Here is a 23,944-nt window from a genome sequence, read left to right as displayed (position 1 = left end):
CCCCCCCCCCGGCTCACTCGGCAGAGGGAGAACTGCGAGAGCTCCACGTGGAATTAAACACAGCCCCCCTGCTCCGTGGAGGAGGAGGGAGCGGGGGAGGGGGAGGGACTCTGGCTGCTAGAGGCCCTAGTGGCTGCGAGCAGCTGTCAATCAGGCCAGGCGTCCAATCAGACGCGCCGCACAAGGGGAAGGGGGAAATCCTGGACATTTCTACTTAATTAGAAATCCCCCCCGGACAGCCATTTAACACTGAAAAAGCCGGACATGTCCGGGGAAACCCGGACGGATGGTAACCCTACCACTGCCAGTCACCAACTAGCCCCCGCTCCCTGGGGCAGATTGCAGTATAGGCCACTCATCACAGGCAAGGTTGGGTTTGGACCTGTTGCCTTGGCCGCCCTCTGCAACCCCCAGTACTCCTTGGCCTCCTATTAGGCCGCAGTCTGGGGCTTTCCAGGCTGGAGCTCCCCAGCCTGTCCCCAGCTCTGCTCTACTCAGGTACTCTGTCTCTAGCTCGCTGCAGCCAGTCCCTTCTCCCTCTGAAGGCAGAGAGAGACTGATTGACCGCTGGCTCACAGCCTTTTTATATAGGGCCAGCTGAGGCCTGATTGGGGTGTGGTCCAGCTGTAGCTGCTTCCCAATCAGCCCAGCGTAGCAGCTCCCAGCCACAACCTTCCCCCAGGGCTGTTTTAAGCCCTTCAGGGCAGGAGCGGGGTAACCACCCCGCTACAGTGACCCACCAAGTGCCTTTTGTCTTTTCTTGCACACCCAGGATCCAAATTCACGGGTGGAAGAGCACAAAATCATAGGCCAGAGTCATCCTCCTCTGCCACCTCCTCCTTTTCACCCTGCTGAGGGGTCGCTTACTACCTGCAGCAGCACCCTTCGCACTGCCACTGCAGCCCTAATCCTGGCTTAGGCCTTGGGGTGATGGGATTGGAGAGCTAGCCCACCCTGCACTTACCCTGCAGCATCTGCTCCTGTTCTACGGAGCTGGGCTCAGCTCCTTGCTCTGGGGGTTGCAGCCCAACGAGCCAGGTTGCAATGCCACTCAGGTTTGGCCTGGCCACCCTTTCATCATGGATGGCCTCTTCTTCCCTCCCACAAACCAGGGCCTCCCTTCTAAACTGGGCCCACAACCTATCTAGAATCTTCCCAACCAACTGGTGGGTTGCAACACACCATTTAAGAAACATGGCTTTATATAATAAAAGTATGCTGCACAGGAAGTCAGCGCTCTACTCTATTTCAGTAAATGTTTAGGCTGCAAACATACTACATGTTCAATAACATTAGCATTTTTACTGGATCAAATTTAGCTTGAGCGTGAGCAGTTAAACTCTGGGAATTGCACCAGTTTACATTAAGGAGGCATTTGGTCCATTGTGCCTTTTCAGCCCTCTCCATCATCTTGATAATATGCTAGACAACATTCAAGGCTGGGGGGCATATCGGGGATTTAAAACATTTTTAGATTTACTTTACAAGAAGATATTGACTTACAAAAAATATTAGTACGTGTCTTTCCTCTAATGACAATAATAATGAAACTGTACTGTCCTTGACAGTGCTCTCCCAGAAAAACAAGATTATTAAAAACCGAATTAGAAAACATCTGGATAAACAATATGACAGGGACAAACCAACATGGCTTCTGCAAAAGGAAAATCATACCTCTCAAATCTACTAGACTTCTTTGAGTGTATCTACAAAAGTAAGAGGCAAATTATGGTCATGGTTTAGAAGCTGACAATAGAGACAGAAAACAAGGAGTAGGAATAAATTGTTAATTGTCGATATAGCAAAAAGTTAACAATGGAATACTCCAAGGTTCCATATTAGGGGTGAAATTCTGGCCTCACTGAAGACAGTGGGAGTTTTACCATTGATTTCAATAGGGCCGGAGTTTCATTCTAGGGGCGATGTTGTTTAATATGTTTTCTTAATTATCTGGGAAGGGGGTGAACAGTGATGTAGGAACATTTTCAGCGGACAGAATTATTTAGGTTAGTCCTGACTAGAAAAAACAACTTCAAAAGGCTCTAACAAAGCATGATGGCAGATTAAATCCAGAATTGACATGTGCAGGGTAGTGCGTAGTGAAAGGAATAACCTGCACTTCTTGTACACATTGCTAGATTCTAAATTAACTGTAACCACACAGGAAAAAGACCTGAAAGTCACCATAGACAGCCCAATGAAAACTTATTTTCAGTGGGAAATGGTAGTCAAAAATATTAGAATGCATGAAATATGAATTATAAAATAGTACTGAAAATTATAATGCCATTATGTAAAACATTGGTATGCCTTCATCTGGGATAATATGTTTGATTCTGATTACTGCATCTCACAGAAATAGAAGGGGTTTAAAGATGGGTGACAAAAATTATTAGAGGCCTGGAGAGACTTACATATGAAAATGGACAGAAAAGAAATAGGACTGTTTAGTTTAAACAGGGGACAATAAGAGATAAATTTGAGGTGTACACATTTATGGGTTTTATATAGAGAAAATAGAAATTCCTGATTTACTTTCTCGTAATACAAAAACAAGAGCACAATGAAACTGAAAAGTAACATCTATAAAACCGATAAAAGCGTTTCCTTCAAATCATCATGGTGATGCATCTATTGCTTACAAGTCCACATTGTCTGACACACTTTGTTGGTCTACTGCCTTGGACAGGAGCCCTTTTCTGCTGGTCTCCTCCCTGATCCCCTCAATAGCTTTCCTCATTGCCTTCATTCTCCTAAGCTCCTTTCTCCTCTAAGAACTTCACATCCTCTCTTTGAGAATTCCCAGATGCACAGTTAGTCTTAACATTTTTGCGGAGGCCTCCAAAACAATATTTTGTCATTCTCTTCAAATGTAATTAATCCCCCTCCAACATTATCACACTGCACTGTACAGGTCCATCCTAAGGAATTTGGAAAGAGTTAGTAAGATGATTCTTGGGATACGCTGAAAACTTCACTGACTCATTTGAAAAAAGAATGAAAGAACAAAAGAGTATGTGTTCGGGGACATGTTTGGCTGCATGAATCAGGATCTACTGCTTGTTCCTTTCAGTTCTAGCAATTTGCTCATATAAGTTTGTTTTCAAGTCTGCCGTTCCAAGGAAAGGGGCTAGAAGATTACTTTTCTTAAAATGAAAGTGTGATTCTCTTTTACATTTCTTCTTGTTCCTTCCAAACAGATCATGGGCTTGCTGGGGCCCCAAAGCTGGCAATACCCAGAGAACACTGCTAAGTGTGTAGACATACCTGTAGGAGGGTAGACGCTTGTCCTAGCCAGCAACTGTTGCTAGCAAGTGAGTGCCTCACACCAGGGATGGATTTGACTAATATATGCCCTTTTCAATAACTGTTTTAGCATTTAACAGACCTAGAAGATTTCTATTCTATGCCAATGTTATAACTTAGAAGATTTAGTTGCATATTTTGGGTGGTTATTACCTGCAAGAGTTTGCTGTATGAAGTAGTGAGTTGTCCTTCTGTCTTTGATTGGGGCAATGTGGCTTCTTTCTATGGGCCAAATGTGAAGAAGTGTCAATCCCTCCTCCACCATATCATTGATCTCAGTAGAAGTGAGGGCTCAATCCTTCTTGGTTGCCCTGTGTATATAATGAAATTTTTAGATATAAATTAATGCTAGCAATGGCATTTGGCGAGGTGGCTCTCAGACATTCATTTCTCTGGTATTCGACAATAAATCTTGGGTACATTTAGAGCCTGGTCCTTCTTTTGTAGTGTACCACAAACACCTAGTAAAGTCAGGGAGATTGAAGTGCATAAGAATCAGGCCATTAAATAGTAGACTATTGGTGCAACTTCCAATAGGTTTATAAGAAATGAAGGCCGCCTATAAGGGGAGAACCTCCTTCTTTCCTCATTCTGTGGGGGAATTCCATTTGCATCCAAATGCAATGGGGAGTGATTCTGCCCTCTAACCCATCTGGTATCCTGAAACTTGCATAGAACTTGGGAGCATGGAATCCCAGTGCCTCCTTACAGCTGAGGTGTTTTCATGTGATCCTGGAGGAAGCTGTGTTCCCATGTAGTCCCTTCTGTTGACTGCCCTGGAGACAACTGCTGCCCCGGGTGTAGGGAAAGGTGCATTCAGTGGAATTCATTACACAGAGCGGTCACTTTGAAAAATAATGCGGACTGAGTCAAAACTGTTGTAGCTGAGGGACAGAGTTATAGGAGATGAGGCCAGGCAGAGCAGGCCTACCTGTCCCTGACCTTTTCAGCCCAAACTTTATATTATAACTTTGGAAAACTAAGGCAGAGCATACCACAGAGCTGCTGTTACCTTTCTTCTGTGTATCCAATCTTCCACCCCCATTGAGTTCCACCAGTTTTTGTCTTGTTAGTGAGGGTGGGGTAATATGGCCCTAACATAATGGAGCTATTAAAAGGGCATACCTTATGTATAGCACTGTGACTAAATAAACAGAACTACCACAAGTTTACTGAAGTGGTTCCCTTGTAATTAGTTCTTATAGGAAGGAGATAGGAAATATGCAATTTTAATAATATTTGGTTTATATCCGAGATTTGCAAGATTTCTAGTAGCATTGGTGATTTGGTTTGGAGGCATTTAATTAACTTTTACCCTCCCATCTATATTTATTACTCAAAAAGCAGTAATAATTAACGAGCGTAGTAAAATAACAATATTTCATCAACAGAAAAGTGTGCCTTTGTTCCAATTCTGTCTTAGAAAAATGTATTCAAAGATTTGGAAATATTGAGAAAAGCGCGATTTGATATAGGTGTTAAAAAAGAAAGTGAGAGATATTCTATGCTTCTAACTATGTGAGACTATCAGAAAAAGGTCTATATGCATTCTTTAAAAGTTAAAGAGAATTCAAGTAGATTTAATTATGTCACTCCTTTCAGTTTCTTAATCTATGCCTTCAGATGTGCCTTGATTTGGTATCAGTACTATGAAGAGAATGTAGGTCTTATTTACATAAAATGTCTTCTTTTAGCCTTCTGGAAAGTCAAAGAAAGTAATCATTTATATCATATTAGATATCTGCCTATATAGACTATATTAACTGAAACCAAAATATTTGTACCATACAGTACACTGAAAAATTTTTACATGCAAATTTTGACTTTAGATCTTGGACTTGATTGAAGCATGAATGACAGTGTCTGAATTTATAAAAACAACAGTGGGTTAAGAGATTTCTGTTAAAAAGATGAATTTTAGAAATCTGCATTAAAAGATTTTAATAATTTGAATTGAAAAATAGAATAAAGGATGCTAGTATTTGAGCAATAATAGATAATGCTTGCTAACAACTGTTGCTAAAATGAAATAAGTGACAACAAAGGCCATAAAGAGTCTGATGTCATGAGTGAAAAATTGCTTTATATATTCTAGCTGCAGTTCAGAGAGAATTTGGATTAATTGCTCAAATATCCCCATGACAACAAAGAATAGTTTCTATCCCCCAAAGAGAAGTCATTGAGGGATATTAGATGAAGTTCTCTTGGGTCATTATTGTACTATGATTTGATATATAGTTTACCTACCAACTTCCCAAATCCTTTTATTTTACAGTTTTTGATCTTCTTTCATCTCCCAGCCAGAGACTGGTAAACTTTCTACAGCAAGCGCTTGCTGATCCTACATTGAATGAAGTATATGTGCTCTCAACATTCAAATTGCAGACAAAGAGTACAGTCACCATATTTGGCTTATATTCTTCAGATGACAATAGCAAGTATTTTGAATTTACAGTGGTGGGGCGATTGAATAAAGGTAAGTTATTTGACCCCAACTTCCTTATTTTATGGATCTACAATTATTGACATGTCTGCAATAGTCTTTACAAACGTTATTTGCAGCTATTCTTTTGTTGTTTATTTCACTACTCATCACCTGCTCATTCTACTGCTCAGGAAGATATAAGTGTTGGCAACATTCTCGCCTCCCTTTTTATGCTTCCTTGCACAGCACTGATACTACCCTGATGCCTACTAGGAGAAGCATGCTGAGAAAGTCAACTGGGGTCTCTGCGTTCTACTAGCCAGCTTGCTACAAGCAAGCGCTGAATGGCTCCTAAAGAAACATGTAAAGTTGTTTTCCTTCCTTTTTCCCCTTGGGACAATCACTGCTTCTTATTACTAAGGAATGTGACAGACACACGCACTTGCTGCCTCATGCATATGAAAGAAGGGTACTTGCGCCATGGACCTGAAGTTTAGATTTGACTGTGCAAACCAAATGTTCCTAGCGCTTATAGAATCTTTCAGGTGATGGAGAATGTTTGTTCTCTGTTTATTGGAACCAGTTAATTAAGAGGCACCGTACGGACTTGAGCAAAGTTAGAAATATATTTGTTGAGAAATTTTAAGTTAGATGTAGGAAAATTCTCCCACTCACTTAAAAGAACAACTTTTATTTTTTTAATTAGAAAATACAGAGGCGCATACAGAGAAAACCCTTAAAACCAAAGGTCTGGTCCTATAGCTCCAGGAAACTGCTCCTGAAGTCAATGAGTAAGAACAGGGCCGGTGCAAAGATGTTTCGCGCCCTAGGCGAAACTTCCACCTTGCGCCCTCTCCGAGCCCTGCGGCAGCTCCCCCCCCCCCCCCGAGGCCCCCCCCCCCCGCAGCAGCTCCCCACCCCACCCCCGGCCCTCCCCTGCAGCAGCTCCCCACCCCAGCTCACCTCTGCTCCGCCCCCTCCCCGAGCCCTGCGGCAGCTCCCCCGTGGCAGCTCCCCCCCACCCGGGGAGCCGTGCGGCAGCTCCCCACCCCAGCTCACCTCTGCTCCGCCCCCTCCCTGAGCCCTGCGGCAGCTCCCCACTCCCCCTCCGCCCTCAGGCACCCCACCCGGGGAGCTGTGCAGCAGCTCCCCACCCCAGCTCACCTCTGCTCCATCTCCTCCCCAAGCATGCCATCGCTGCTCCACTTCTCCCGCCTCCCAGGCTTGCGGCGCCAATCAGCTGTTTGGTGCCGCAAGCCTGGGAGGGAGAGAAGCAGAGTGGGGCGGCGTGCTCAGGGGAGGAGGCGGAGCAGAGGTGAGCTGGGGCGGGGAGTTCCCCTGCGTGCCCCCCCCCTTACTTGCTGCAGGCAGCCCTCCCCGTGCCCCCCTTGCCCCAGCTCCCTCCGCCTAAATGCCGACGACGACCGGGGCGGCCGAAGATCTGGCCACTGCAGTCACCGCCGAAGAAAATGCCGCCCACCAAATGCTAGTACTCTATGCGACCGGCTAGGTCACCTAATAGGTTGCACTGGCCCTCAGTAAGAACTGCAGGATCAGGCACAGTGTGTGTATATATATATATATATATATATACACACACACACACACACACACATTTTTGTTGAAAAAAAATAAGTCACGCTTGTGTCTAATTTGCAAGAACTTTTGCATGCCTTCAGATCTTTCTTGGTATGAATTAAGGAACAGACTTTTTGAGCTTTATAGACAATGTTTAAATTGTTCCCTGGCAGTTCTTAATATGTTTCTATTGCACACAGTGAACACGAAGGGTGAGTTACCTTCTCATCTTTACAGATGATCCCTCTGTGTCGGGATTGAGGTATATTGATGGGCAGTGTGGAGAAGCTTGCACTGTCACTACTCATTTCCTTTTGGACTCTTGAATACGTAGAGAACTTCAGTCTACAAGGCTGCCACTCTAGCACCATTATATGATAAATTCAGATTTAAGATTAGTTAAACAGACAGAAATTCCTCAGTAGAGCTGTCCATTGAGATCTATTCCCCCACATTATTTTAGTGTGGTTTGCCTAGGACATGCACCTGTATAATTAGTTAACATTTGTTAAGTGCTTTGAAAATATCCAGTGTGCAGTACAATAGCTGTGGGCAGTAGGTTAGAATGCTCATTGGAGTGGGGCTTTTCACTACAGCTCATCTTAGATAGATGATTACACGGAATCTGGGGATGATTTGGCATCCTTTTGAGGGTAAATATAGTATTATTTCAAGACTTTATTGTTATGCACATTGTGGGCCCAGATGGCAAATGGACACCTAAACAAGATGTGAAATCTAAACATTTGTACTTCATAATGTAGGGGCATAATATTTCCACTGATGCACTAAGTGTTGATCTAAGCAACCCAAAACAGAAGTTAGTTATCTGTGACTGTACCATGTTTGAAAACTGGGTCCAGATGTTTTGCACACATTCTGGTTTTGTTTTTGTTTATTCTATTGTAAGTACTTTAATGTCTGTGTGAGGTTTACAGCAGAATAATTGGAGGTGGGTTCCCTCCCAGCCCCGGATTTGCTAAGTCTACACTAAGATCTTGTCTATACCAGAAAGGTGCACTGGTTTAACTAATTCAATCTAGTTAAACTGCTGTAGACTTCTAATGTCAATGTACAGTAACTGGTTTAAATCTTGCTTATATCAAATTAATGTAATCAGTCTTACTGATGCAAGATAATTTGATAGAAGCAAGAGGTGAACCATTTTAAGTGTATCTAGATTAGGGATTTGCACCTGTTTAAGTAGGTCATTTTTTTTTAATTTGATCTAGTTAAACTGGTGCATTTTTCATAGACAAAAAGCTAAAATAGTCCTGCAGACTTCTCATGCTCACTGTCTAATAAGGGCACTTGGAGAAAAACTGTTCTCACATAACAGAATTACCTCTTTTACATCAATGTTTCTTTTAAAATCTAAATAAATACAACTGATATAGCTTAACAGCTCTGTGAGCCACCGTCTATTACTATGCTGCAGCTGTAGTTTCACTGAACATTTTCTAAGCTCAGACCATTGTATTGGCTTTCAGGAGCCAGAATGACAGTGAATGTTTTTTAGACAGTGCAAGTAACTGAACACTTCATTATCTGCAGGTCGTCTGTGTCAAGCATTCTGGCGGTGGGAGGGTACTTGCAGGATCACAGGTGATTTGAGTGTAACTGGGGCTGTAGTCCATCAAAACTTTGCCCTCATCTTCTTCAACAGACTGTTCCAGCCCCCTCGACCGGCCTTTGGCTTTGGCCCAATAATGAGTCCTTGGATCTTCCTCTCAAGCCAGACAGTTCAGCTGTCCTAAAGCTATCCTGGCAGGTGGCCAGCAATCAGTTGTGTGCTCCACCACTGTCCTCTGGTTTCTCTCTGACTGACTCACTGCTGTGTTCAGTCATTCTGACTCCAGGGCCCAGTTCCAAGGATCCTGCTTTAATATATCCCCATGCACGTAGCAGTCACATAAGTAAATGCCTGCAACATAGAGTTGGCAAGTGAAACTCAGCATTTGCCAGTAAGCAGAGTCACTTTTTGTCAAGTTACTGATGACCCCAAGTGATTCTAAGGAAATCTCATGTCTGGCTGTTTTTGTACATAGAAAATGCTGAAAATAATTGAGTCATTGACAGCAACTGCTGAGATTTCCAGAAAGGATATATAAACTAAAGATAGAAGGGGCCACACACTGGTATAAATCAGAAGTGACTTCATCAGATTCATTGGAATTACTGTGGATTTATACTGGTAAAACAGAGCAAAAGCTGGTTCTTTATATTTAAGAAATGGAAAGAAATGACCAAAGCAAATGACATCAATGTAGTGTCCAAAGAAAATTCTAAGGAAGTTCAAAACACATAAGAAACACAAAGAGTCATTAATAGTATAAAAAGAATAGTGGAAATCCCAAACCTTAGAATAAATGACAACTAGAGGGGTCATGATAACTGCCTACAAGTATCCAAAGAGTCTAAACACCAGTCTCTTGTTTCTTCAATTCTAGAGGGTTGTAATCATAAATATATCATATGTAATATGTGCCAAGTGGCTTTACATACAGGGAGCATTTTTGTATTTTCCCTTTATCCTACCTACAGACCTTCTGCCTCACTCACACAGACTCATTGGGTAACTTACAGATTTCTCATTCCCGAGAGCAGTAAAATGTTGCAAAGTCTGGACACTAGCTAGGAAAGATGTTCCAGCAGCTGTTTTACCCTATTAAAAAGAAGCTGCAATTATAAAAAAAAAAAAAAAAAAATCCTCCAAACACTTTTATAAGATTCCAAAAGAGGACAGAAGTACATTACTATTGTTTATATATGTAATTAGCCTTGATTTTAAACAAAATTTGGACAGTTACATTCCCCTTGAGATGCCTAGGAGTCCAAGTTTGCAGGTATCTGGATTTCTTAGCCAGAGCGAGTGATATCACAAAAAAGGGCCAGATTCCAATAACGTTACTTAAGCTAAATCAACGGGATCTTGGAAAGTAGCTGTACGCGCCATAGATGTGTTCTCCCTGTTGCTATTATGGATCTCCACATATGCTCAGCTAGGTTGCCCCCCCATAAGAGATTGTGGACAGAGGAAGGTTTAGCAGGTAACCATGGGGATAAGTGCTGGGTGGCATCGAGGAGGTGTTTCATTCTCGCTTGTAGATTCAGTTTCCTTAGGGGATAGATTTTTCTTTTCCAATTTTACTCATTTTTAAAAGTTTTTTTCAATATAATAATTTAGTTAATAACAAGAGTGTCTGTGTGTGAAGTGCAGTCTATCCTGGGGGCCAGGCGAGTACATCAGGTAAGCCAGATGTTTGACAACTCTTCTTTATCAGGAAGCATTAAAAGAAGAGAGATTTTAGTACTATGTTTGCGTTCTCTTCTGTGTTACTTTTTGTATTCATTTTCTGTTCATCATGGTGAAAGACAGATAAAGAAATGGAATCAAGTAATAATTAACAGTGTATTTGACTGCACAATTGTTAGCATCCTTTGCAGAGATGTTATACTCATTACTGAAACTTATACTCTAGCTATGCATTTCTGCTGCAGAGTAACTTTTAGGCTGTCGAGTATAATTCTGCCATACTATTAATTGCAGATTGCCAATTAAATGCTGTACCACTGTTAATGTGTATTTTATTACATTATGCCCTCTTATGATGACATATGCTCCATCATTTGAGTAATTCAAAATGAGCCTGAACAAAGCACTGGAGAATGATCTGTAGGCAACAATACTGCACCTATGAGTTTTCTTCCATCTGCAATTCTATGTCAAATTTATATTCCCTGCTTATATTTGCATATGGGATACATTTGTCAAAGCAGAAGTGATTAAATAAACCAGAGCAGTGAGAAGTATCCACAGTGAGCTTCGAATCACCAGCCACTCAGATTATCAGGACACGCGTCACATTTTGTGTTGCCATCCTATAGTCATGTTGTGTATTTTCTACTAGTCATCCTGCGTTACGTGAAGAATGATGGGAAGTTAAACTCTGTGATGTTCAGCAACACCCAGCTGGCTGATGGGAAGCGCCATGCAGTCCTTTTGAGGTTGAGTGGTCTGCAGCGGGGATCCATCACAGCAGAGTTATATCTGGACTGCACGCAGGTGGATGCCATTCAAGGTCTACCTAAAGCATTTTCAGGTCTATACCACAGCTCAGAGTCTGTGGAAATTCGCACCCTACCAAAAAAGGCACAGGTAAGTATGAAAATTTAAGAGCAGGTGGAGCAATTAGAAAGAAGGTGCATTAGCAGTGAGAAGGTCTTACAGTAATCTGTAAAATGAATGGAAAATTGGGTGGCTTCTCTAGATATAGAGTGAAATCCAGGCTGCACTGAAGTCAGTGAAAATTTTGCCATTGATTGCAAAGGGACCGGGATTTCACCCAGTTTACAATCTACCATAACCAAGATGTTTTAGTCTAGGTATTACTTGAAGGTCAGATTATTTGTAAATTGTTACCTATTGCAAAAATGAGAGCTCTAAGTAGGTTCCTACTGAAAATCTGTAGGAACAATACATAGGCTGCATGTATGCTCAATGTGCATGCGTACAAGAAATATGCAGTTTGGCTCTTCAGTCTCTGTAATGACTGATTCAGAAATGGAAGGAATAGGAGGAAAACTACACTGGCAATGGTCTGGAGTCAAAATCCCAGCTATGTGATTATAACCTTGCTATCTACCTCTGCCTGGGCTATTCCAAGCAGGGGGGCTGACATTTTTTACTGTGATTTCCACATCAACCTAAGAAAGCGGTATCTTTCAGGAACACAGCACAAAAATATCTTCCATCATTGCAACTAGTTGTATGCAAAATATTCATAAAATAGAAAACTAGTCAAAAACGGAGTGTTTTCTCCTCATTTTATTACAGACTTGAAAAGGAGCCCATTTCTATGACACACAAAATAGTAAGGTACCCATATTTTTTTTTTTGAGTGAACATGATTTTGTTTTCAAGCAAAAAATGCCTTTGCATTGAAATCACAGGATAATTTTTTGGTATTGTTGTTATAGCAATATCTGTTGTTGAAATTTGTTGTGTGAAATCATGTGATTCAAAATAGAAAAAAAACCAAACCTGTGTGAAAATCTGCAAAACCAAAATGTGGGGTTTTGCCCAGCTCATTGCAGTGTCTTCTGTCAAAAGGACTTTATGGAATGGCCAAACTAGTTAGGAGGTACTGTAGTGTGGCTATTAAGCCCTGCCCACCCAACATGGTTTAGAGCTAGCCACACATCAGTTGAAATGGGGAAAGCCTCTTAAGATTGTATGCTTATTTCTTCGTTGTGCCGAGATGAATGCTGTGAATTTCTCTGATTGCTCCAGGACACTTTGGATGAGCTGAAGCTGGTAGTGAAAGGCTCACTTTCCCAAGTAGCAAGTCTGCAAGATTGCTTCCTTCAGCAGATTGAGCCTGCTGCTCAGAACACAGGTACATAAGTTAAAATACCCTGCCTCCATAAGATATCCTGAGGAACTAATTACAGTGTATTTTATAAACCTGAAGAAACCATTCAAATTAATGAAGGCAACCAGATAGAATCATGGCCATGATGCACATTTTTTTAAAATGTCACAGGATGGAGAGGAACACAGTCACAGATACATGTAACAAAGCAACATGTCACTGATATAGTTATGGGAAAGTCAGTGGTGCTGGGAAAGGGCTTTTCTTGTTTGAAGGGGTGCAGGCCAATTCAACTGCTCTTTAGCTCCGGCTCTCACCCAGCTGGTGAGATGGTTATGCTTGAAGCAGAGGATCTAATTGTTTTGGGTTTTTAAACAGATTTCTTTTTACATGTAACGTGGTTCCTGGTTATTGAGTTGTCGGGGGTAGGGAGAAGCAAAATGGGTAAGGGCTGCTGTGATTGCTCTCCTGGACAGTAAGAGGTGAAGGAGTAGACAGGGCAGAGCAAAGTGATTTAGTGACAAACTGTGATTGTTTTCACAGTGTCTGGGGGTAGGGAGGAGAAGAATGTTGTGCGTACAAGATGTTAACATTACATAAGACAGTGAAGCCAATGGGGCCAGTTTAAGACTAAAAATGTCCTTGTAAATAAAAATACAGAATCTGTGACAAACCCTCTCTCCCCTGCCACCTCCTGGCAAAACCACAGCCATAATCATTTTAATTAGGATCTAATTAATATAGTTGCGAGACAGGGTACATCATTTTTACACAAGACTACCCTGTCTGGAAAACAAGAATTCTGTTTTACTAAAGTTTTCAAGGTTTAAAAAGTTGTTTTTGTCCTGCAGTGGAACAGAGAGCGAACCTCGAATAGGGCATTCCCCTCAGATGTCCCTGCTCCAAAGCAGAGACTTGAATCTGGATCACCCACACCCTAGGCAAGTGCCTAACCATCAGGCTGTTGGCTATTCTGGGATGGAAGTGCTCTCATTTTGACCAGAAATTCCATTTCCTCTAAAAGTTTGTTTCCACAAATCAGCATTTTCTGATGGAAAAAAAAGTTCATTGAAAAATTCCTGACCAGCTATTGTATGTGTTAGAGCTTCATAATGATTAAGGTTAAGATTCTGTCATGGGTATTTTTAGTAAAAGTCAGGGACAGGTTGTTAACAATAAACAAAAATTCATGGAAGCCCATGACCTGTCCCTAAATTTTACTAAAAATACCCCGGGGGGGATGGGAGGGGGACGGACACAACTAACAGTGGGAGTGCTTCTGGAGGGGGACCATTGGGGGCTGCTGCTCTGGCAGCCCCGGGGATGACCGCGGTAGCTGCTCCAGCCGCGCTGCTACCCCAAAACGCCCCTCCACTTCTGCTGCTTCAGCCCTGGAGCCGCTGCTCTGGCAGCCCTGGGTACTGGCTGCCAACCACTGCTCCAGCAGCCGTAGGCCTAACTGCTGCTCTGGCCCTGCCACTGCAGAAGTCCTGGAAGTCCCCAAAAGTCATGGAATCCACGACAGAATCGTACCCTTAATAATGATGACTGGATATGCTTTGCATTTAGCTTCAAATGTCCCCTGTTGCAGGTTTCCATTTCCATGATACTTTATATTTTTGTTTAGATGTACAAGTCTTGAGGGGTTTAGTTCTAAAGGTTCCTTCTTCTTTCCCGTAAATTGGCATGCACTTACAGATACATCAGAAAATTAATTCAGCACTGCCACTTGTAAAGACACAAAACTCAGTGATCAAGATTTCCAAACTGAGACCTTGCATTATTCCCTTTTGGAAATAGCTCTATAATTTTTGTTCACTAATCAATAACTTATGGGTCAAACACTTTCTTATTTAGTAGTTAGATGTGGCCTTTTATGCGACCTAGCTGAGCTTTTTGTGCTGGCCTCCAATTTCAATCACATACTCACTTTCAAATGGAATTAATATAATATTAAATGCAAAAGAGACTATGTTAATATGTCTTCATAATTAAAATCATGAAAAGAAGAGATGCAAACGTTCCAACAGCAATATTAACTCAGCTGGATTGCACATCCTGTATGTTTCACTATGTATCTTTTACAACAATAATGTATCAAGTGAACGCACTACATTTAGCCAGAATAAACAGGAATGGAAATGCTTAGCCATCCATGGGTAGACTCATTTTAGTTGGCTGTACATGGGAGTGGTGGAGAGTCTGGGAGATAAAGAACTGTCAGTGGTCTTGATAGCCTGCCCTAGGACTCCTTACTCAGACACCAGCTATGGCAGCGCCATCCTTTCGAGGCCCACCTTAGGTGGCTAGGAGACTTGAGCAATGCTGATGGGAGATGGGAATAGAGTGATCCTAGATAGGGGCTGGATGTGTAACTTTTTGGGCCCTGTCATTGTGGACAGAAAGACATAAAGCAAAACCTAGATTTTTACAGTAGGCAAAACCAGGGTGAGGCATTTAATAACAGCCCGGCTGGTTTAGTTTACTTAAGGGTTGTTGGCTGACACAGAACGGGGTTAGTAGATCCATTTAGTTTCAAACCTATTGGCCACACCTCTGGCTTGCCCCAACTCCCTCCTGGAACACTACTTGTGCCATATGGTTGCTAAACAACTGTGTAAACAGCTTCTCTGAAGCCTGGTTTTTGCAGTGGAGCTTTGATAATTCTCCTACATTTAGGACCTACTGCAACTGCAGAGTGGGGGCAGCATTTGGCTTTAAATGTAGAAGAAAAAATGTTATGGGAAGCATTTTTGGTGCATGCAAATTTAGATATCCAGGCATTTCAAAACCATCCTGTATAGTTCACAGCACTAAAAGTCATTAGTCCACCTTAAGGTTTAAAAAAGTCTATAAAACAAAGTGTTCAAACCTGATCTGTTTTTGATTTAGAGGCTGGCAACAAAGCAACCAAATTTCTCTGAAACCTTAAGAATTTTACATTTTTTGTAGCTCTCAATCAATAATGGCTAAAGCAATTCTTTGTAAAGAAAAAAGTTACTACATCTGGCCTGACAGCTTGCAAGCCAAGTTCCAGACTTAGGTATTTTTGAAATGGCCAAGATATTAAGTCTCCCAAAAAAATAAAAGTTGGGACTGAACAGATGCAGCATTTCCAGGTTACCTCAGCTTCTTTATTATTTTGAGGAGAACAATCTGAAATGAAGAAAAGCCAGTATCTGTCAACTTGGTCAAGTCCCCTGAGCATGCCTGGGATCAGACCAGAAATGCTTTGAAGTACAAAACAATTTAGTGAACATTAATAAGACCAATTTCCATATAAGCATCCAATACTACAGCAAGTAAAGTAGATGTAGACTCACATATAGCCACTATATATTTAACAGTTTCAAAATACTCTACCTGCTTAGAATGCAAAAATATCAATGCATATCTTGTGAATCTTACACAGATATCTAGATTTAAATTAACAAAGGAGTAAATGAATTGGCGCTTGATTGAGTAAACTCGAGTGAGAGTTATATACAGACACACAGCGAGATGGGTCAGAAAGACCTAATTTGGAGATACTAAGTGTTTCACCTCTCATCAGTTCAAATCCAGGCCAGATGGGTAGTGACTAGTTGTTGATACCATTTGATGGCTTTAGGGTGCCCTGAAGTTAAAGTAACCATGTGTCTTGGTTTTGCCACGAGAGGCCTGGCTTTTCGTATGGTATCCTGGCGTCCCACAAACTTATTTCAGGACACCTCAAATGTCTTCAATTTTCATTTAGACTATCAAAACTTGTATATATGTTATAATAATAACAAAATATCTATTCAAGATGTACTGCTCTGCTGAGCAGAATTTGATCTATGTTTACCAGGAACAAAAAGTCCCAGGGAACTAGCTTTCAGTGTGATGAACAATGTTCAGAGTGGAAAGAAAAGTCAAATGAGTATAGATACTATCACATCTGTTCTTTGACTCTCAGTGAATATTATTGACATGTCCAGTGCATCATGATAAACTGATTCAGAACATTCAGTAAATGGAAAAAGTCCTCCACTCTGAAAAATATGAACATGTTGCTGCTGAGTCAGAAATGGGCAATAGTGGCATCAGCACACATTTCTTTTGTATGGCTATTTTGTGACCCTAAAAAACACCACCACAGAAGTGTCTCCTTTTTATTTTGAAAATATGGTCACCTTGCCTGAGATTAGTCATCTCAGTCTGGTTCCTAGTGGAGCCAGCAACACAGCTGATTCTAACTGGTGTACTTGTTGATAGTATCAGCAAAGAATCCAGACATTGAATGGGCATGGAGCTAGAACTGTCCTCTAACTCTTGAAGATGGTTCTCCCACTGTGTTGCACCAATGTGGAGAAGTTTGCGTTTCCTCTGCCTTTGTTCTTCCTGTTGTGTGGCTAAAAAGGAGTTCAATCTTCAGTGCTTTGAATCCAGTATCTTTGAAGAATAGTGAGTTCACACAGATGCTTTCCTAAAAATTCAAGCTATTGTATTTCCCCTTGTATTCCCTCCCTACTGATGCTAAGATATTATGAATTGTCTGCTCTAGCTCATCCTTTAAGACAATTTCACTTCAGATTTCAGTGCTGATCTTGGCAAATGAACAAAAAGCTACTATCGTTGTACATGCCTTTTCTCATTTTTGTGTCCCTACAGATGATTTTAATAGGCAATTCATGGGTCAAATGCTGCAAATGAACCAAATACTAGGAGATGTGAAAGACCTTCTCAGGCAGCAGGTACTGTATGAGGCTCTCAATACGAATCCCTCAGATCCAGATTAGAGCCCTGCTTTGTGCAGATTTTACCTAAGTGTGATGCTCCTGTACAAAGCTTTCTGTCTGCGCAGTGGGAGTGAAATGACCTTGTAGGGGACCTACACCTTCAGCATGTTGTGGAGGGGCCACTGGAGGTGGGGCAGGAGATGGCCCACTTATATAGATCCAGTCCCCAGAAACCCCTGCATTCAGAGTGGAGAAGAGCTGCAACTACTATTCTAGCCCATTGGCTAGCTAGATAAAGGTAGTCTTGCACATGTAAAGGAAACTACATTAATTGCACTATTGGCCTCATTGGTGTGAAGTCGCTAGTGTTTTACTGATTTGCCAAACATCCTTTACTAACTATGGGCTTATTTCTGCAAACACTTTCTACGGCACTTAGGCCCCAGTTCAGCAAAGCATTTAGGCATATGCTTAAGTAAGCCTCTATTCAGCAAAGTGCTCAAGCACATGCTGAAGTCCCATTTAAGTCAATGGGATCTAAACACATGCCTAAAGTTAAGCTCCTACTAAGTGCTTTGCTGAATAGGGATGGACTGAATCGTGGCCATAAATCTCACCACCATGAGTATCCCTATGGAAGTCAATGTACAATCTATATAGAGTAGTTCTCCATAGAAGATGCTAGGACTACTCATGCTAATAAGCACCATGCTTGGGAGTAAGCATCTGCAAAATCAGACCCTGTCATTGTAAGGCACTTTGTGAATGTTCAGTGATTTTATTAACATCTAGACAAGATATAATGGTGCTATGGGCAGCCAGGCACAAATTAGTATCACCCAACTAATACATATTTTCTATACCCTAAAGATCAAGGAAACAACTTTTTTGAGAAATACTATAGCAGAATGCCAGGCATGTGGTAAGTATTCCTGTATTTCCTATAAAATTAAGAGAGGACCACATAAGATTTGCAATTATTTAAAAACGATTCTCACTGGATTGCCACTTTTTGATTTATAGGAAGCATTGAAAAATAAGCCTATTCTTCTGGGCTCTAAGCATCTTTGACTTAAGTTAAAAATAGATTCCTATTGGGGTAAAGCCTTACGCTTCCGCTCCCCCCAAAACCAGAAAGTAACCAGTCAAAACCAAACAATACTCTACCTCATCCAAAACAAGCAATCCTCATTATGCCCTACCCCAGGAGCTTAGCCTTTTAGCATGCCAGGGAGGTAATTGCATTCAGGCTATTTCAGACCAAGAGTCAGTTCAGTTCTAGTGGAGAGCCCATTAAAGAGATTATCCTGATAGCAGTTCCCTCTCTTTTCAAGTGATGGTGCTCCAGCACCTCTGGTGACCACTGTTCTGGCAGTATTTCGTGCAGGGAGAGCTGGAAGGAATCCCCAGTAGGAAGGTCAAAACCCACTATGTATGTAGTATTGTTGTAGCCACGTTGGTCCCAGGATATTAGAGAGACAAAGTGGGTGAGGTAAAGATATTACCTCACCCAGCTTATCTTTCTAAAACCTACTATGTGCACCTCAACACCTCAGATTCTACTTGAATGCAGATTGTGGATCACCAGTGCCACATGGTCCCTGGGAGATAACAACATGCATATTAAGCAGTGTAAGAGCCTTAGTAGAATAGATGAACAAGCAAACAGCCACATTCGGCACCAGCTCACATTGCCAGGCTGATTTAGGGAATCTATACGAACCTTGCATTGAAGTAGTCGAATCCTGAGGTGACACAGGCGTAGATACAGTAGCAAAGTCTGCATTCAAAAGAAATGGTCAATCTCCTGGCCAAACAGAGAAGATTATAAAAGCCTTTCTGAAGAATCCTCTAACATAGCTGGGAATCCAACAGATCCCCTAAATGCCAACTCTTTTACCAGCAGAGGACACACCCTTATTCAGAGGAGTAGGCGTAATTGTTGCCAGATCTTCCAATAGCTTTTCCCAAATTATCATCCCTCCACTGAATCTCACCTTGATTGAGCTTCAGCTAACTTAGTTTTCACACATGTGAGACAAAGACTAGAGCCACAGGAAGTTTCTTTAAAGCCTGCACTGTGTTAATCAGCTGAAGGGATAAATTACATGCATTGGTACCATTTTGGCACCTGTCTCCTTCTCCCAGATTTTTCCTTTCCCCCTCCGGTCAGTCTTTCAGTACATGAAACAATGTTGTGAGTACTCTGTCACATATCCAATACTCTGCCACTTGCTGCCTCCTCCCTCCCCTTTTTTCACTCCTTGTAAATTCTGATCTCTCTGAGGTGAAATAATAGCTCTGTTTTTCACGCTGAGGGCAGCATTGCTGATTTAGCCAGAGTAATGGCTCACCTTGGCTTTCCAATAGTACCATCAACCTATAATCCCTCTGGGACCTGTTCCCCATTTGTCCTTGTTAGGTCACTCTAACCTGCATTTATTGCTTTCCTCTGGCCAGCATCAGAAGTTATACATCTGCTCTGGGACTATCTAAGCAGAAAGACATCCACATCCCTGTGACATATGCAACATAGCCTTAACCTCCACTATTCTGCAGGTTCTTGATCAGTTCCTAAACAAAAAAAAAGTCTCTTCAATCACAATCCAAGAAGTTGCTACTGTCGCAGCCCCAGCCCAGCCAACATAAAGGATATTTATGATGCAGAAACACAATCCCACTGCTCAGCAGTGGATTAGGTATCTCCTTAGAACTCTTGCCAATTGAAATGCATGATGGATATTTCCTTGATTCACTAAAACTGCTGTTCTTTCTACTCAAAGGTTTGGGAGCTACAAACTTTCCAACTGCGCCTCCAGTGCCCCCTAAACCCAAATGTGAAGCCAACTCCTGTTTCAGGGGGGTCAGGTGCATAGAGACAGCAGATGGATTTCAGTGTGGGCCCTGTCCCGAAGGGTTCACAGGAAATGGAGTTACATGCTCAGATATCGATGAGGTAAAATATTTACTTGTAAAAAGAAAAAAATCCCAACTCATTTCTCACATAAATGGGCCCTGACTCATGCTTTCTGCAGCATTCACTAACTGGCTGCACAGTGAATAGTAATACATCCTGGGCCCAGTTCTCCACTCCATTAGACCAGAGGTATGTTGCCATGACTCCATTGTTGTCAGTGGAGTTACATGGGTGAAAATATGGAGTTATACTGTGGTGAATCAAGACCACTGCATTTATTTTTCAAGTATCTGCAGTACGTATTTTCATTTTACTCCTCTCTGAATGTTACATCGAAAGGGCAGAGCTATTGACACGGTTATTGGGATTCCACAAAAAGATTAAATATCATCAGTTATGGGGCAGAACTGCAGAAGCACTTCCTGTTGATTTGGATTTTATTTCTCTGAATTTCAGTGCTCATAAAAAGTTTAACAGCCTTGGAGACTGAAGTCAGTTTATTCACAAAATTGGCCAGATTTTCAATTCAGCCGTAAAGGTCAATTGCAAAGGAATAAACTTTGGGATGGTGCCCTTTCTTGCTTCTTTATGATGTATAAAGAAAACCTAAAAGGTTTGTTTTTAAATTTTTGTGGGAGGGAGAGTGGTTCTACATTAGAAATTCAGGTTTTCTTCACCCTTGGAGACTTGAGAATTAGCAGATTAATGACACCTGAAAAACCAAGGAAATGAAGCCTGATTAATTGAAAGAGGAAATAAGAATTATTCAGAAGTGTTTAAAAAAACAAACAAACAAAAAAACCATCCACCACCCACACTTCCTTGGTCCTGATTTTCCACTGCTTTATACTGATTGTTGTGGGGAAAAGCCATGGTGTAATGGAGCGGAGAATCAGGTTCTTTGTATTTTGGTTGGCTGCAGCACTTACTTAACTCAAAACAGTTTGGTGGGAGGGAAGCTTCCTTTGTTAAGGATTCAGCACTCCCACTCCCTTTCAACTGAGGGCTGAAAAAGCTCCCAGCCCACATTTTCAAAAAGCCACTCAATAAAAAAGCACTCGATATTCCTGGTATTTTGAAGGGGGAAATAAAATTTTACACCTTCTTTGTACATCATAAAGCAGCATAAAAAAGGCACAAACATTTAATTTTCAGGCACTATTTAACAGGCTTCTGTTTTTATACCTGCAGATTTATGTCTTCAGTTATTTGCAGACTGTCTAGTCACTTAGAAGGTATTTCTACACTGCATTGTGAACCCTCTGTGGGACCCGGGCTTGTGGACTTGGTGTTTCCAAGACCACACTTGAGCATCCACACTGCATGGTAAACCTGGGCTTACAAATGCTGGCTCTGCATGTCACAGCCATTACTAATGCAGCCATACTGCACTACACAGACCTACTGACTCAAATCTGCAGTCTGAGCTGCGTCCACACTGCAAAACGGCAGCGTTTGGACCCAAGTGACAGTGGGACTTGGGCTCCCACCCACCCCACTAGCAGTGTCCGTGGACCTGGGTTCTGAGTATTTGCTGACCAAATCAGACTGGTTTGTGTGCGGACAGAATGGGGCTTGGGCTCAAACTGAGTCAGAGTCTGCAGTGTAGACATATCCTTGGGGAGCTACAACTGTGATTCCCAGCACAGGTGGACAGACTCTGCGAGCTCTGCTTGAGCTAGCACGCTAATAATACCAGTGTGGCTGTTGGGGCACTGGTGGTCGCTTGGGCTAGCTGCCTGAGCCCGGACATTGAGTGGGCTTGGACTTGGGAGGCTAGCCTGATCCGTCCCCCATGCAGCAATGCTCATGTTGCTATTTTTAGTGTGAGTCTGTCTGTATACCCGCACTAGGAATCTCCCCTCCCAACTGCAGTGTAGACATAGGCTTAAGTGTTTAATCTACAGATTTACATTGTAGCATCTAAGCACCTCCCAAGTAATTAAAAATAGAAACAATCTCTCTTTCTTCCTCCCCAGCTAGCAGGAGAAATAGCTTGAGTATTTGATAGTTGTTTTGATTGCTGGTTGATGTTGTGTGTGCAAGTCGGAGAGAGAAGGTGCATGAGTCTATTTGTATCCATTTATGAAAAAATCTTATAGAGGGAAAACTAAGTTGAAGAAATTGAATGTATGTTGCAGTTACCTTGTTTGTGGGTAGTCAGGTGCCCAAACATCACATGACATGAATTATGCCTACTGTTATGTCGAGCGCAAAAATGGAGGCCTGCGTTTGTAAATCTGGTCCAATAGGCATAGTACAATCAGCTTCCTCACACTACCTTGCTACTCTGACTCAGCCCACACCTGGATGGACCTTGTCCTTACCTACGGTAGGTGTGCAAGGGCACTTCAGTCTCCAGAGCCTTCCCTGCCCTGGTGATTTTAAGCAAAAAAGTTCCTGTTACTACCACTGGAGCAGCTCCACCAATGGTAGAAGTTGTGGGAGGACTAATGCAGACTGGTGGCCAGTGTGTTCAGCGCCGAGTGGTTCAGGCTTACTTTGATCATGGTCAGATCACACAGTGTTAAAAACACAGGCACTAGTGCCCCTACCATGGTGGAGCTGAGTTAGTGTCAGAAACAGTGGTGAAATGTTTGCCAAAAAGATATAGAACAGACACAAGCCATGTCCATTCAGACCTTCGCCTTTATGTTGATAGTGCCAATAAATTGCCAAGCAATGTGAGGCTTTTTCTTTACAAGAGCATGTCTGTTAAAAACTGGAATAATGCCTACAGCTCATCTCACATAGGCCATCAAATGATAACTTCCATTAGGCTACATTAGGTTGACCACCTTTTCAAAATGCAAAAATGGGACACATACAGGAGTCCTGCCCCCTGCTCCTCCTCTTCCCCAAGGCCACGCCCTCTGGTCAGGCCAGAAGCTGGAACTGGCATTGGTAAGAACTGCCCGGAGAGCCCAGGCTACTGTGGGGAGCCCTTGACCTCTACCTCAGCAGTCCCCAAATGTTTCATGGTTGCGCTCCTCCCATCCCTGTCTGCACTCACCCCGCCGGGGCTGGAAGTGGGGCTACAGCTGGGGGCGGGGCCAGAGCACACCTAGGGGCCAACCGGGGCTGGGTGGTGATCACTTCCTGCCCCCCATGGCGGCTGGCCTGGGCCCTGCCATGCCCCCCAAACGTTCCTCCACACACCCCACAGTTTGGGGACCTCTGCTCTACCAGCCCTGGGCGGGGGGCTGTGGTGCCCAAGAAAAGCCCTTGGCCCATGTCCCCACCCCTTCAGGGCGCTCCACCCTGGGTAGGTGGAGGGTCCGGGACTCTGGGGTTCCCCACCGCAGCCCGGGCTCCCTGGGCAGCTCTTACTAATGCCTGGCTCTGGCCTGACGAGGGGGTGGGGCCTCAGAATAAGAGAAGGAACAGGGGTAGGACCAGAGAGGGGGCAGGGAAGAATCTGGCAGTGCCCTTGAGGCTTGGGCAGGCACAGAGCGGTGCTGCAGGGAATCTGAGACAAATGCTGTTCCAGACTCATTCAGCCTGGGACTTGAAATGTACATTTCGGGACTGTCCCACCCAGTTAGGGACAGGTTGTCACACTAGGCTAAATGTGGGGTGCATTTGAACGAGTGGAAGGATCTCTATGGCCTTATCCACCCCCAAACTGTCCAATTGTCCAGGA

General features: G+C 42.7%; 1 protein-coding gene across 1 annotated transcript in view; it reads left to right on the top strand.

Annotated features, from left to right (window-relative positions):
• THBS4 (thrombospondin 4) overlaps positions 1-23,944 on the top strand; it is a 55,271-nt gene that overhangs the window by 7,748 nt on the left and 23,579 nt on the right. The window contains exons 2-7 of the mRNA XM_024197862.3: positions 5,582-5,782; positions 11,221-11,468; positions 12,603-12,708; positions 17,317-17,399; positions 18,255-18,306; positions 20,168-20,340. Of these exons, the coding sequence (XP_024053630.2) occupies positions 5,582-5,782; positions 11,221-11,468; positions 12,603-12,708; positions 17,317-17,399; positions 18,255-18,306; positions 20,168-20,340 (863 nt within the window). The remainder of the gene's footprint in view (positions 1-5,581; positions 5,783-11,220; positions 11,469-12,602; positions 12,709-17,316; positions 17,400-18,254; positions 18,307-20,167; positions 20,341-23,944) is intronic.

This window comes from Terrapene carolina, unplaced genomic scaffold (assembly GCF_002925995.2).
Source record: "Terrapene carolina triunguis isolate 2854851 unplaced genomic scaffold, T_m_triunguis-2.0 Scaffold69, whole genome shotgun sequence".
NCBI lineage: Eukaryota > Metazoa > Chordata > Testudines > Emydidae > Terrapene > Terrapene triunguis.
Note: the sequence above shows the minus strand (reverse complement) of the source record. Positions and strands in the feature narration are given on the sequence as shown.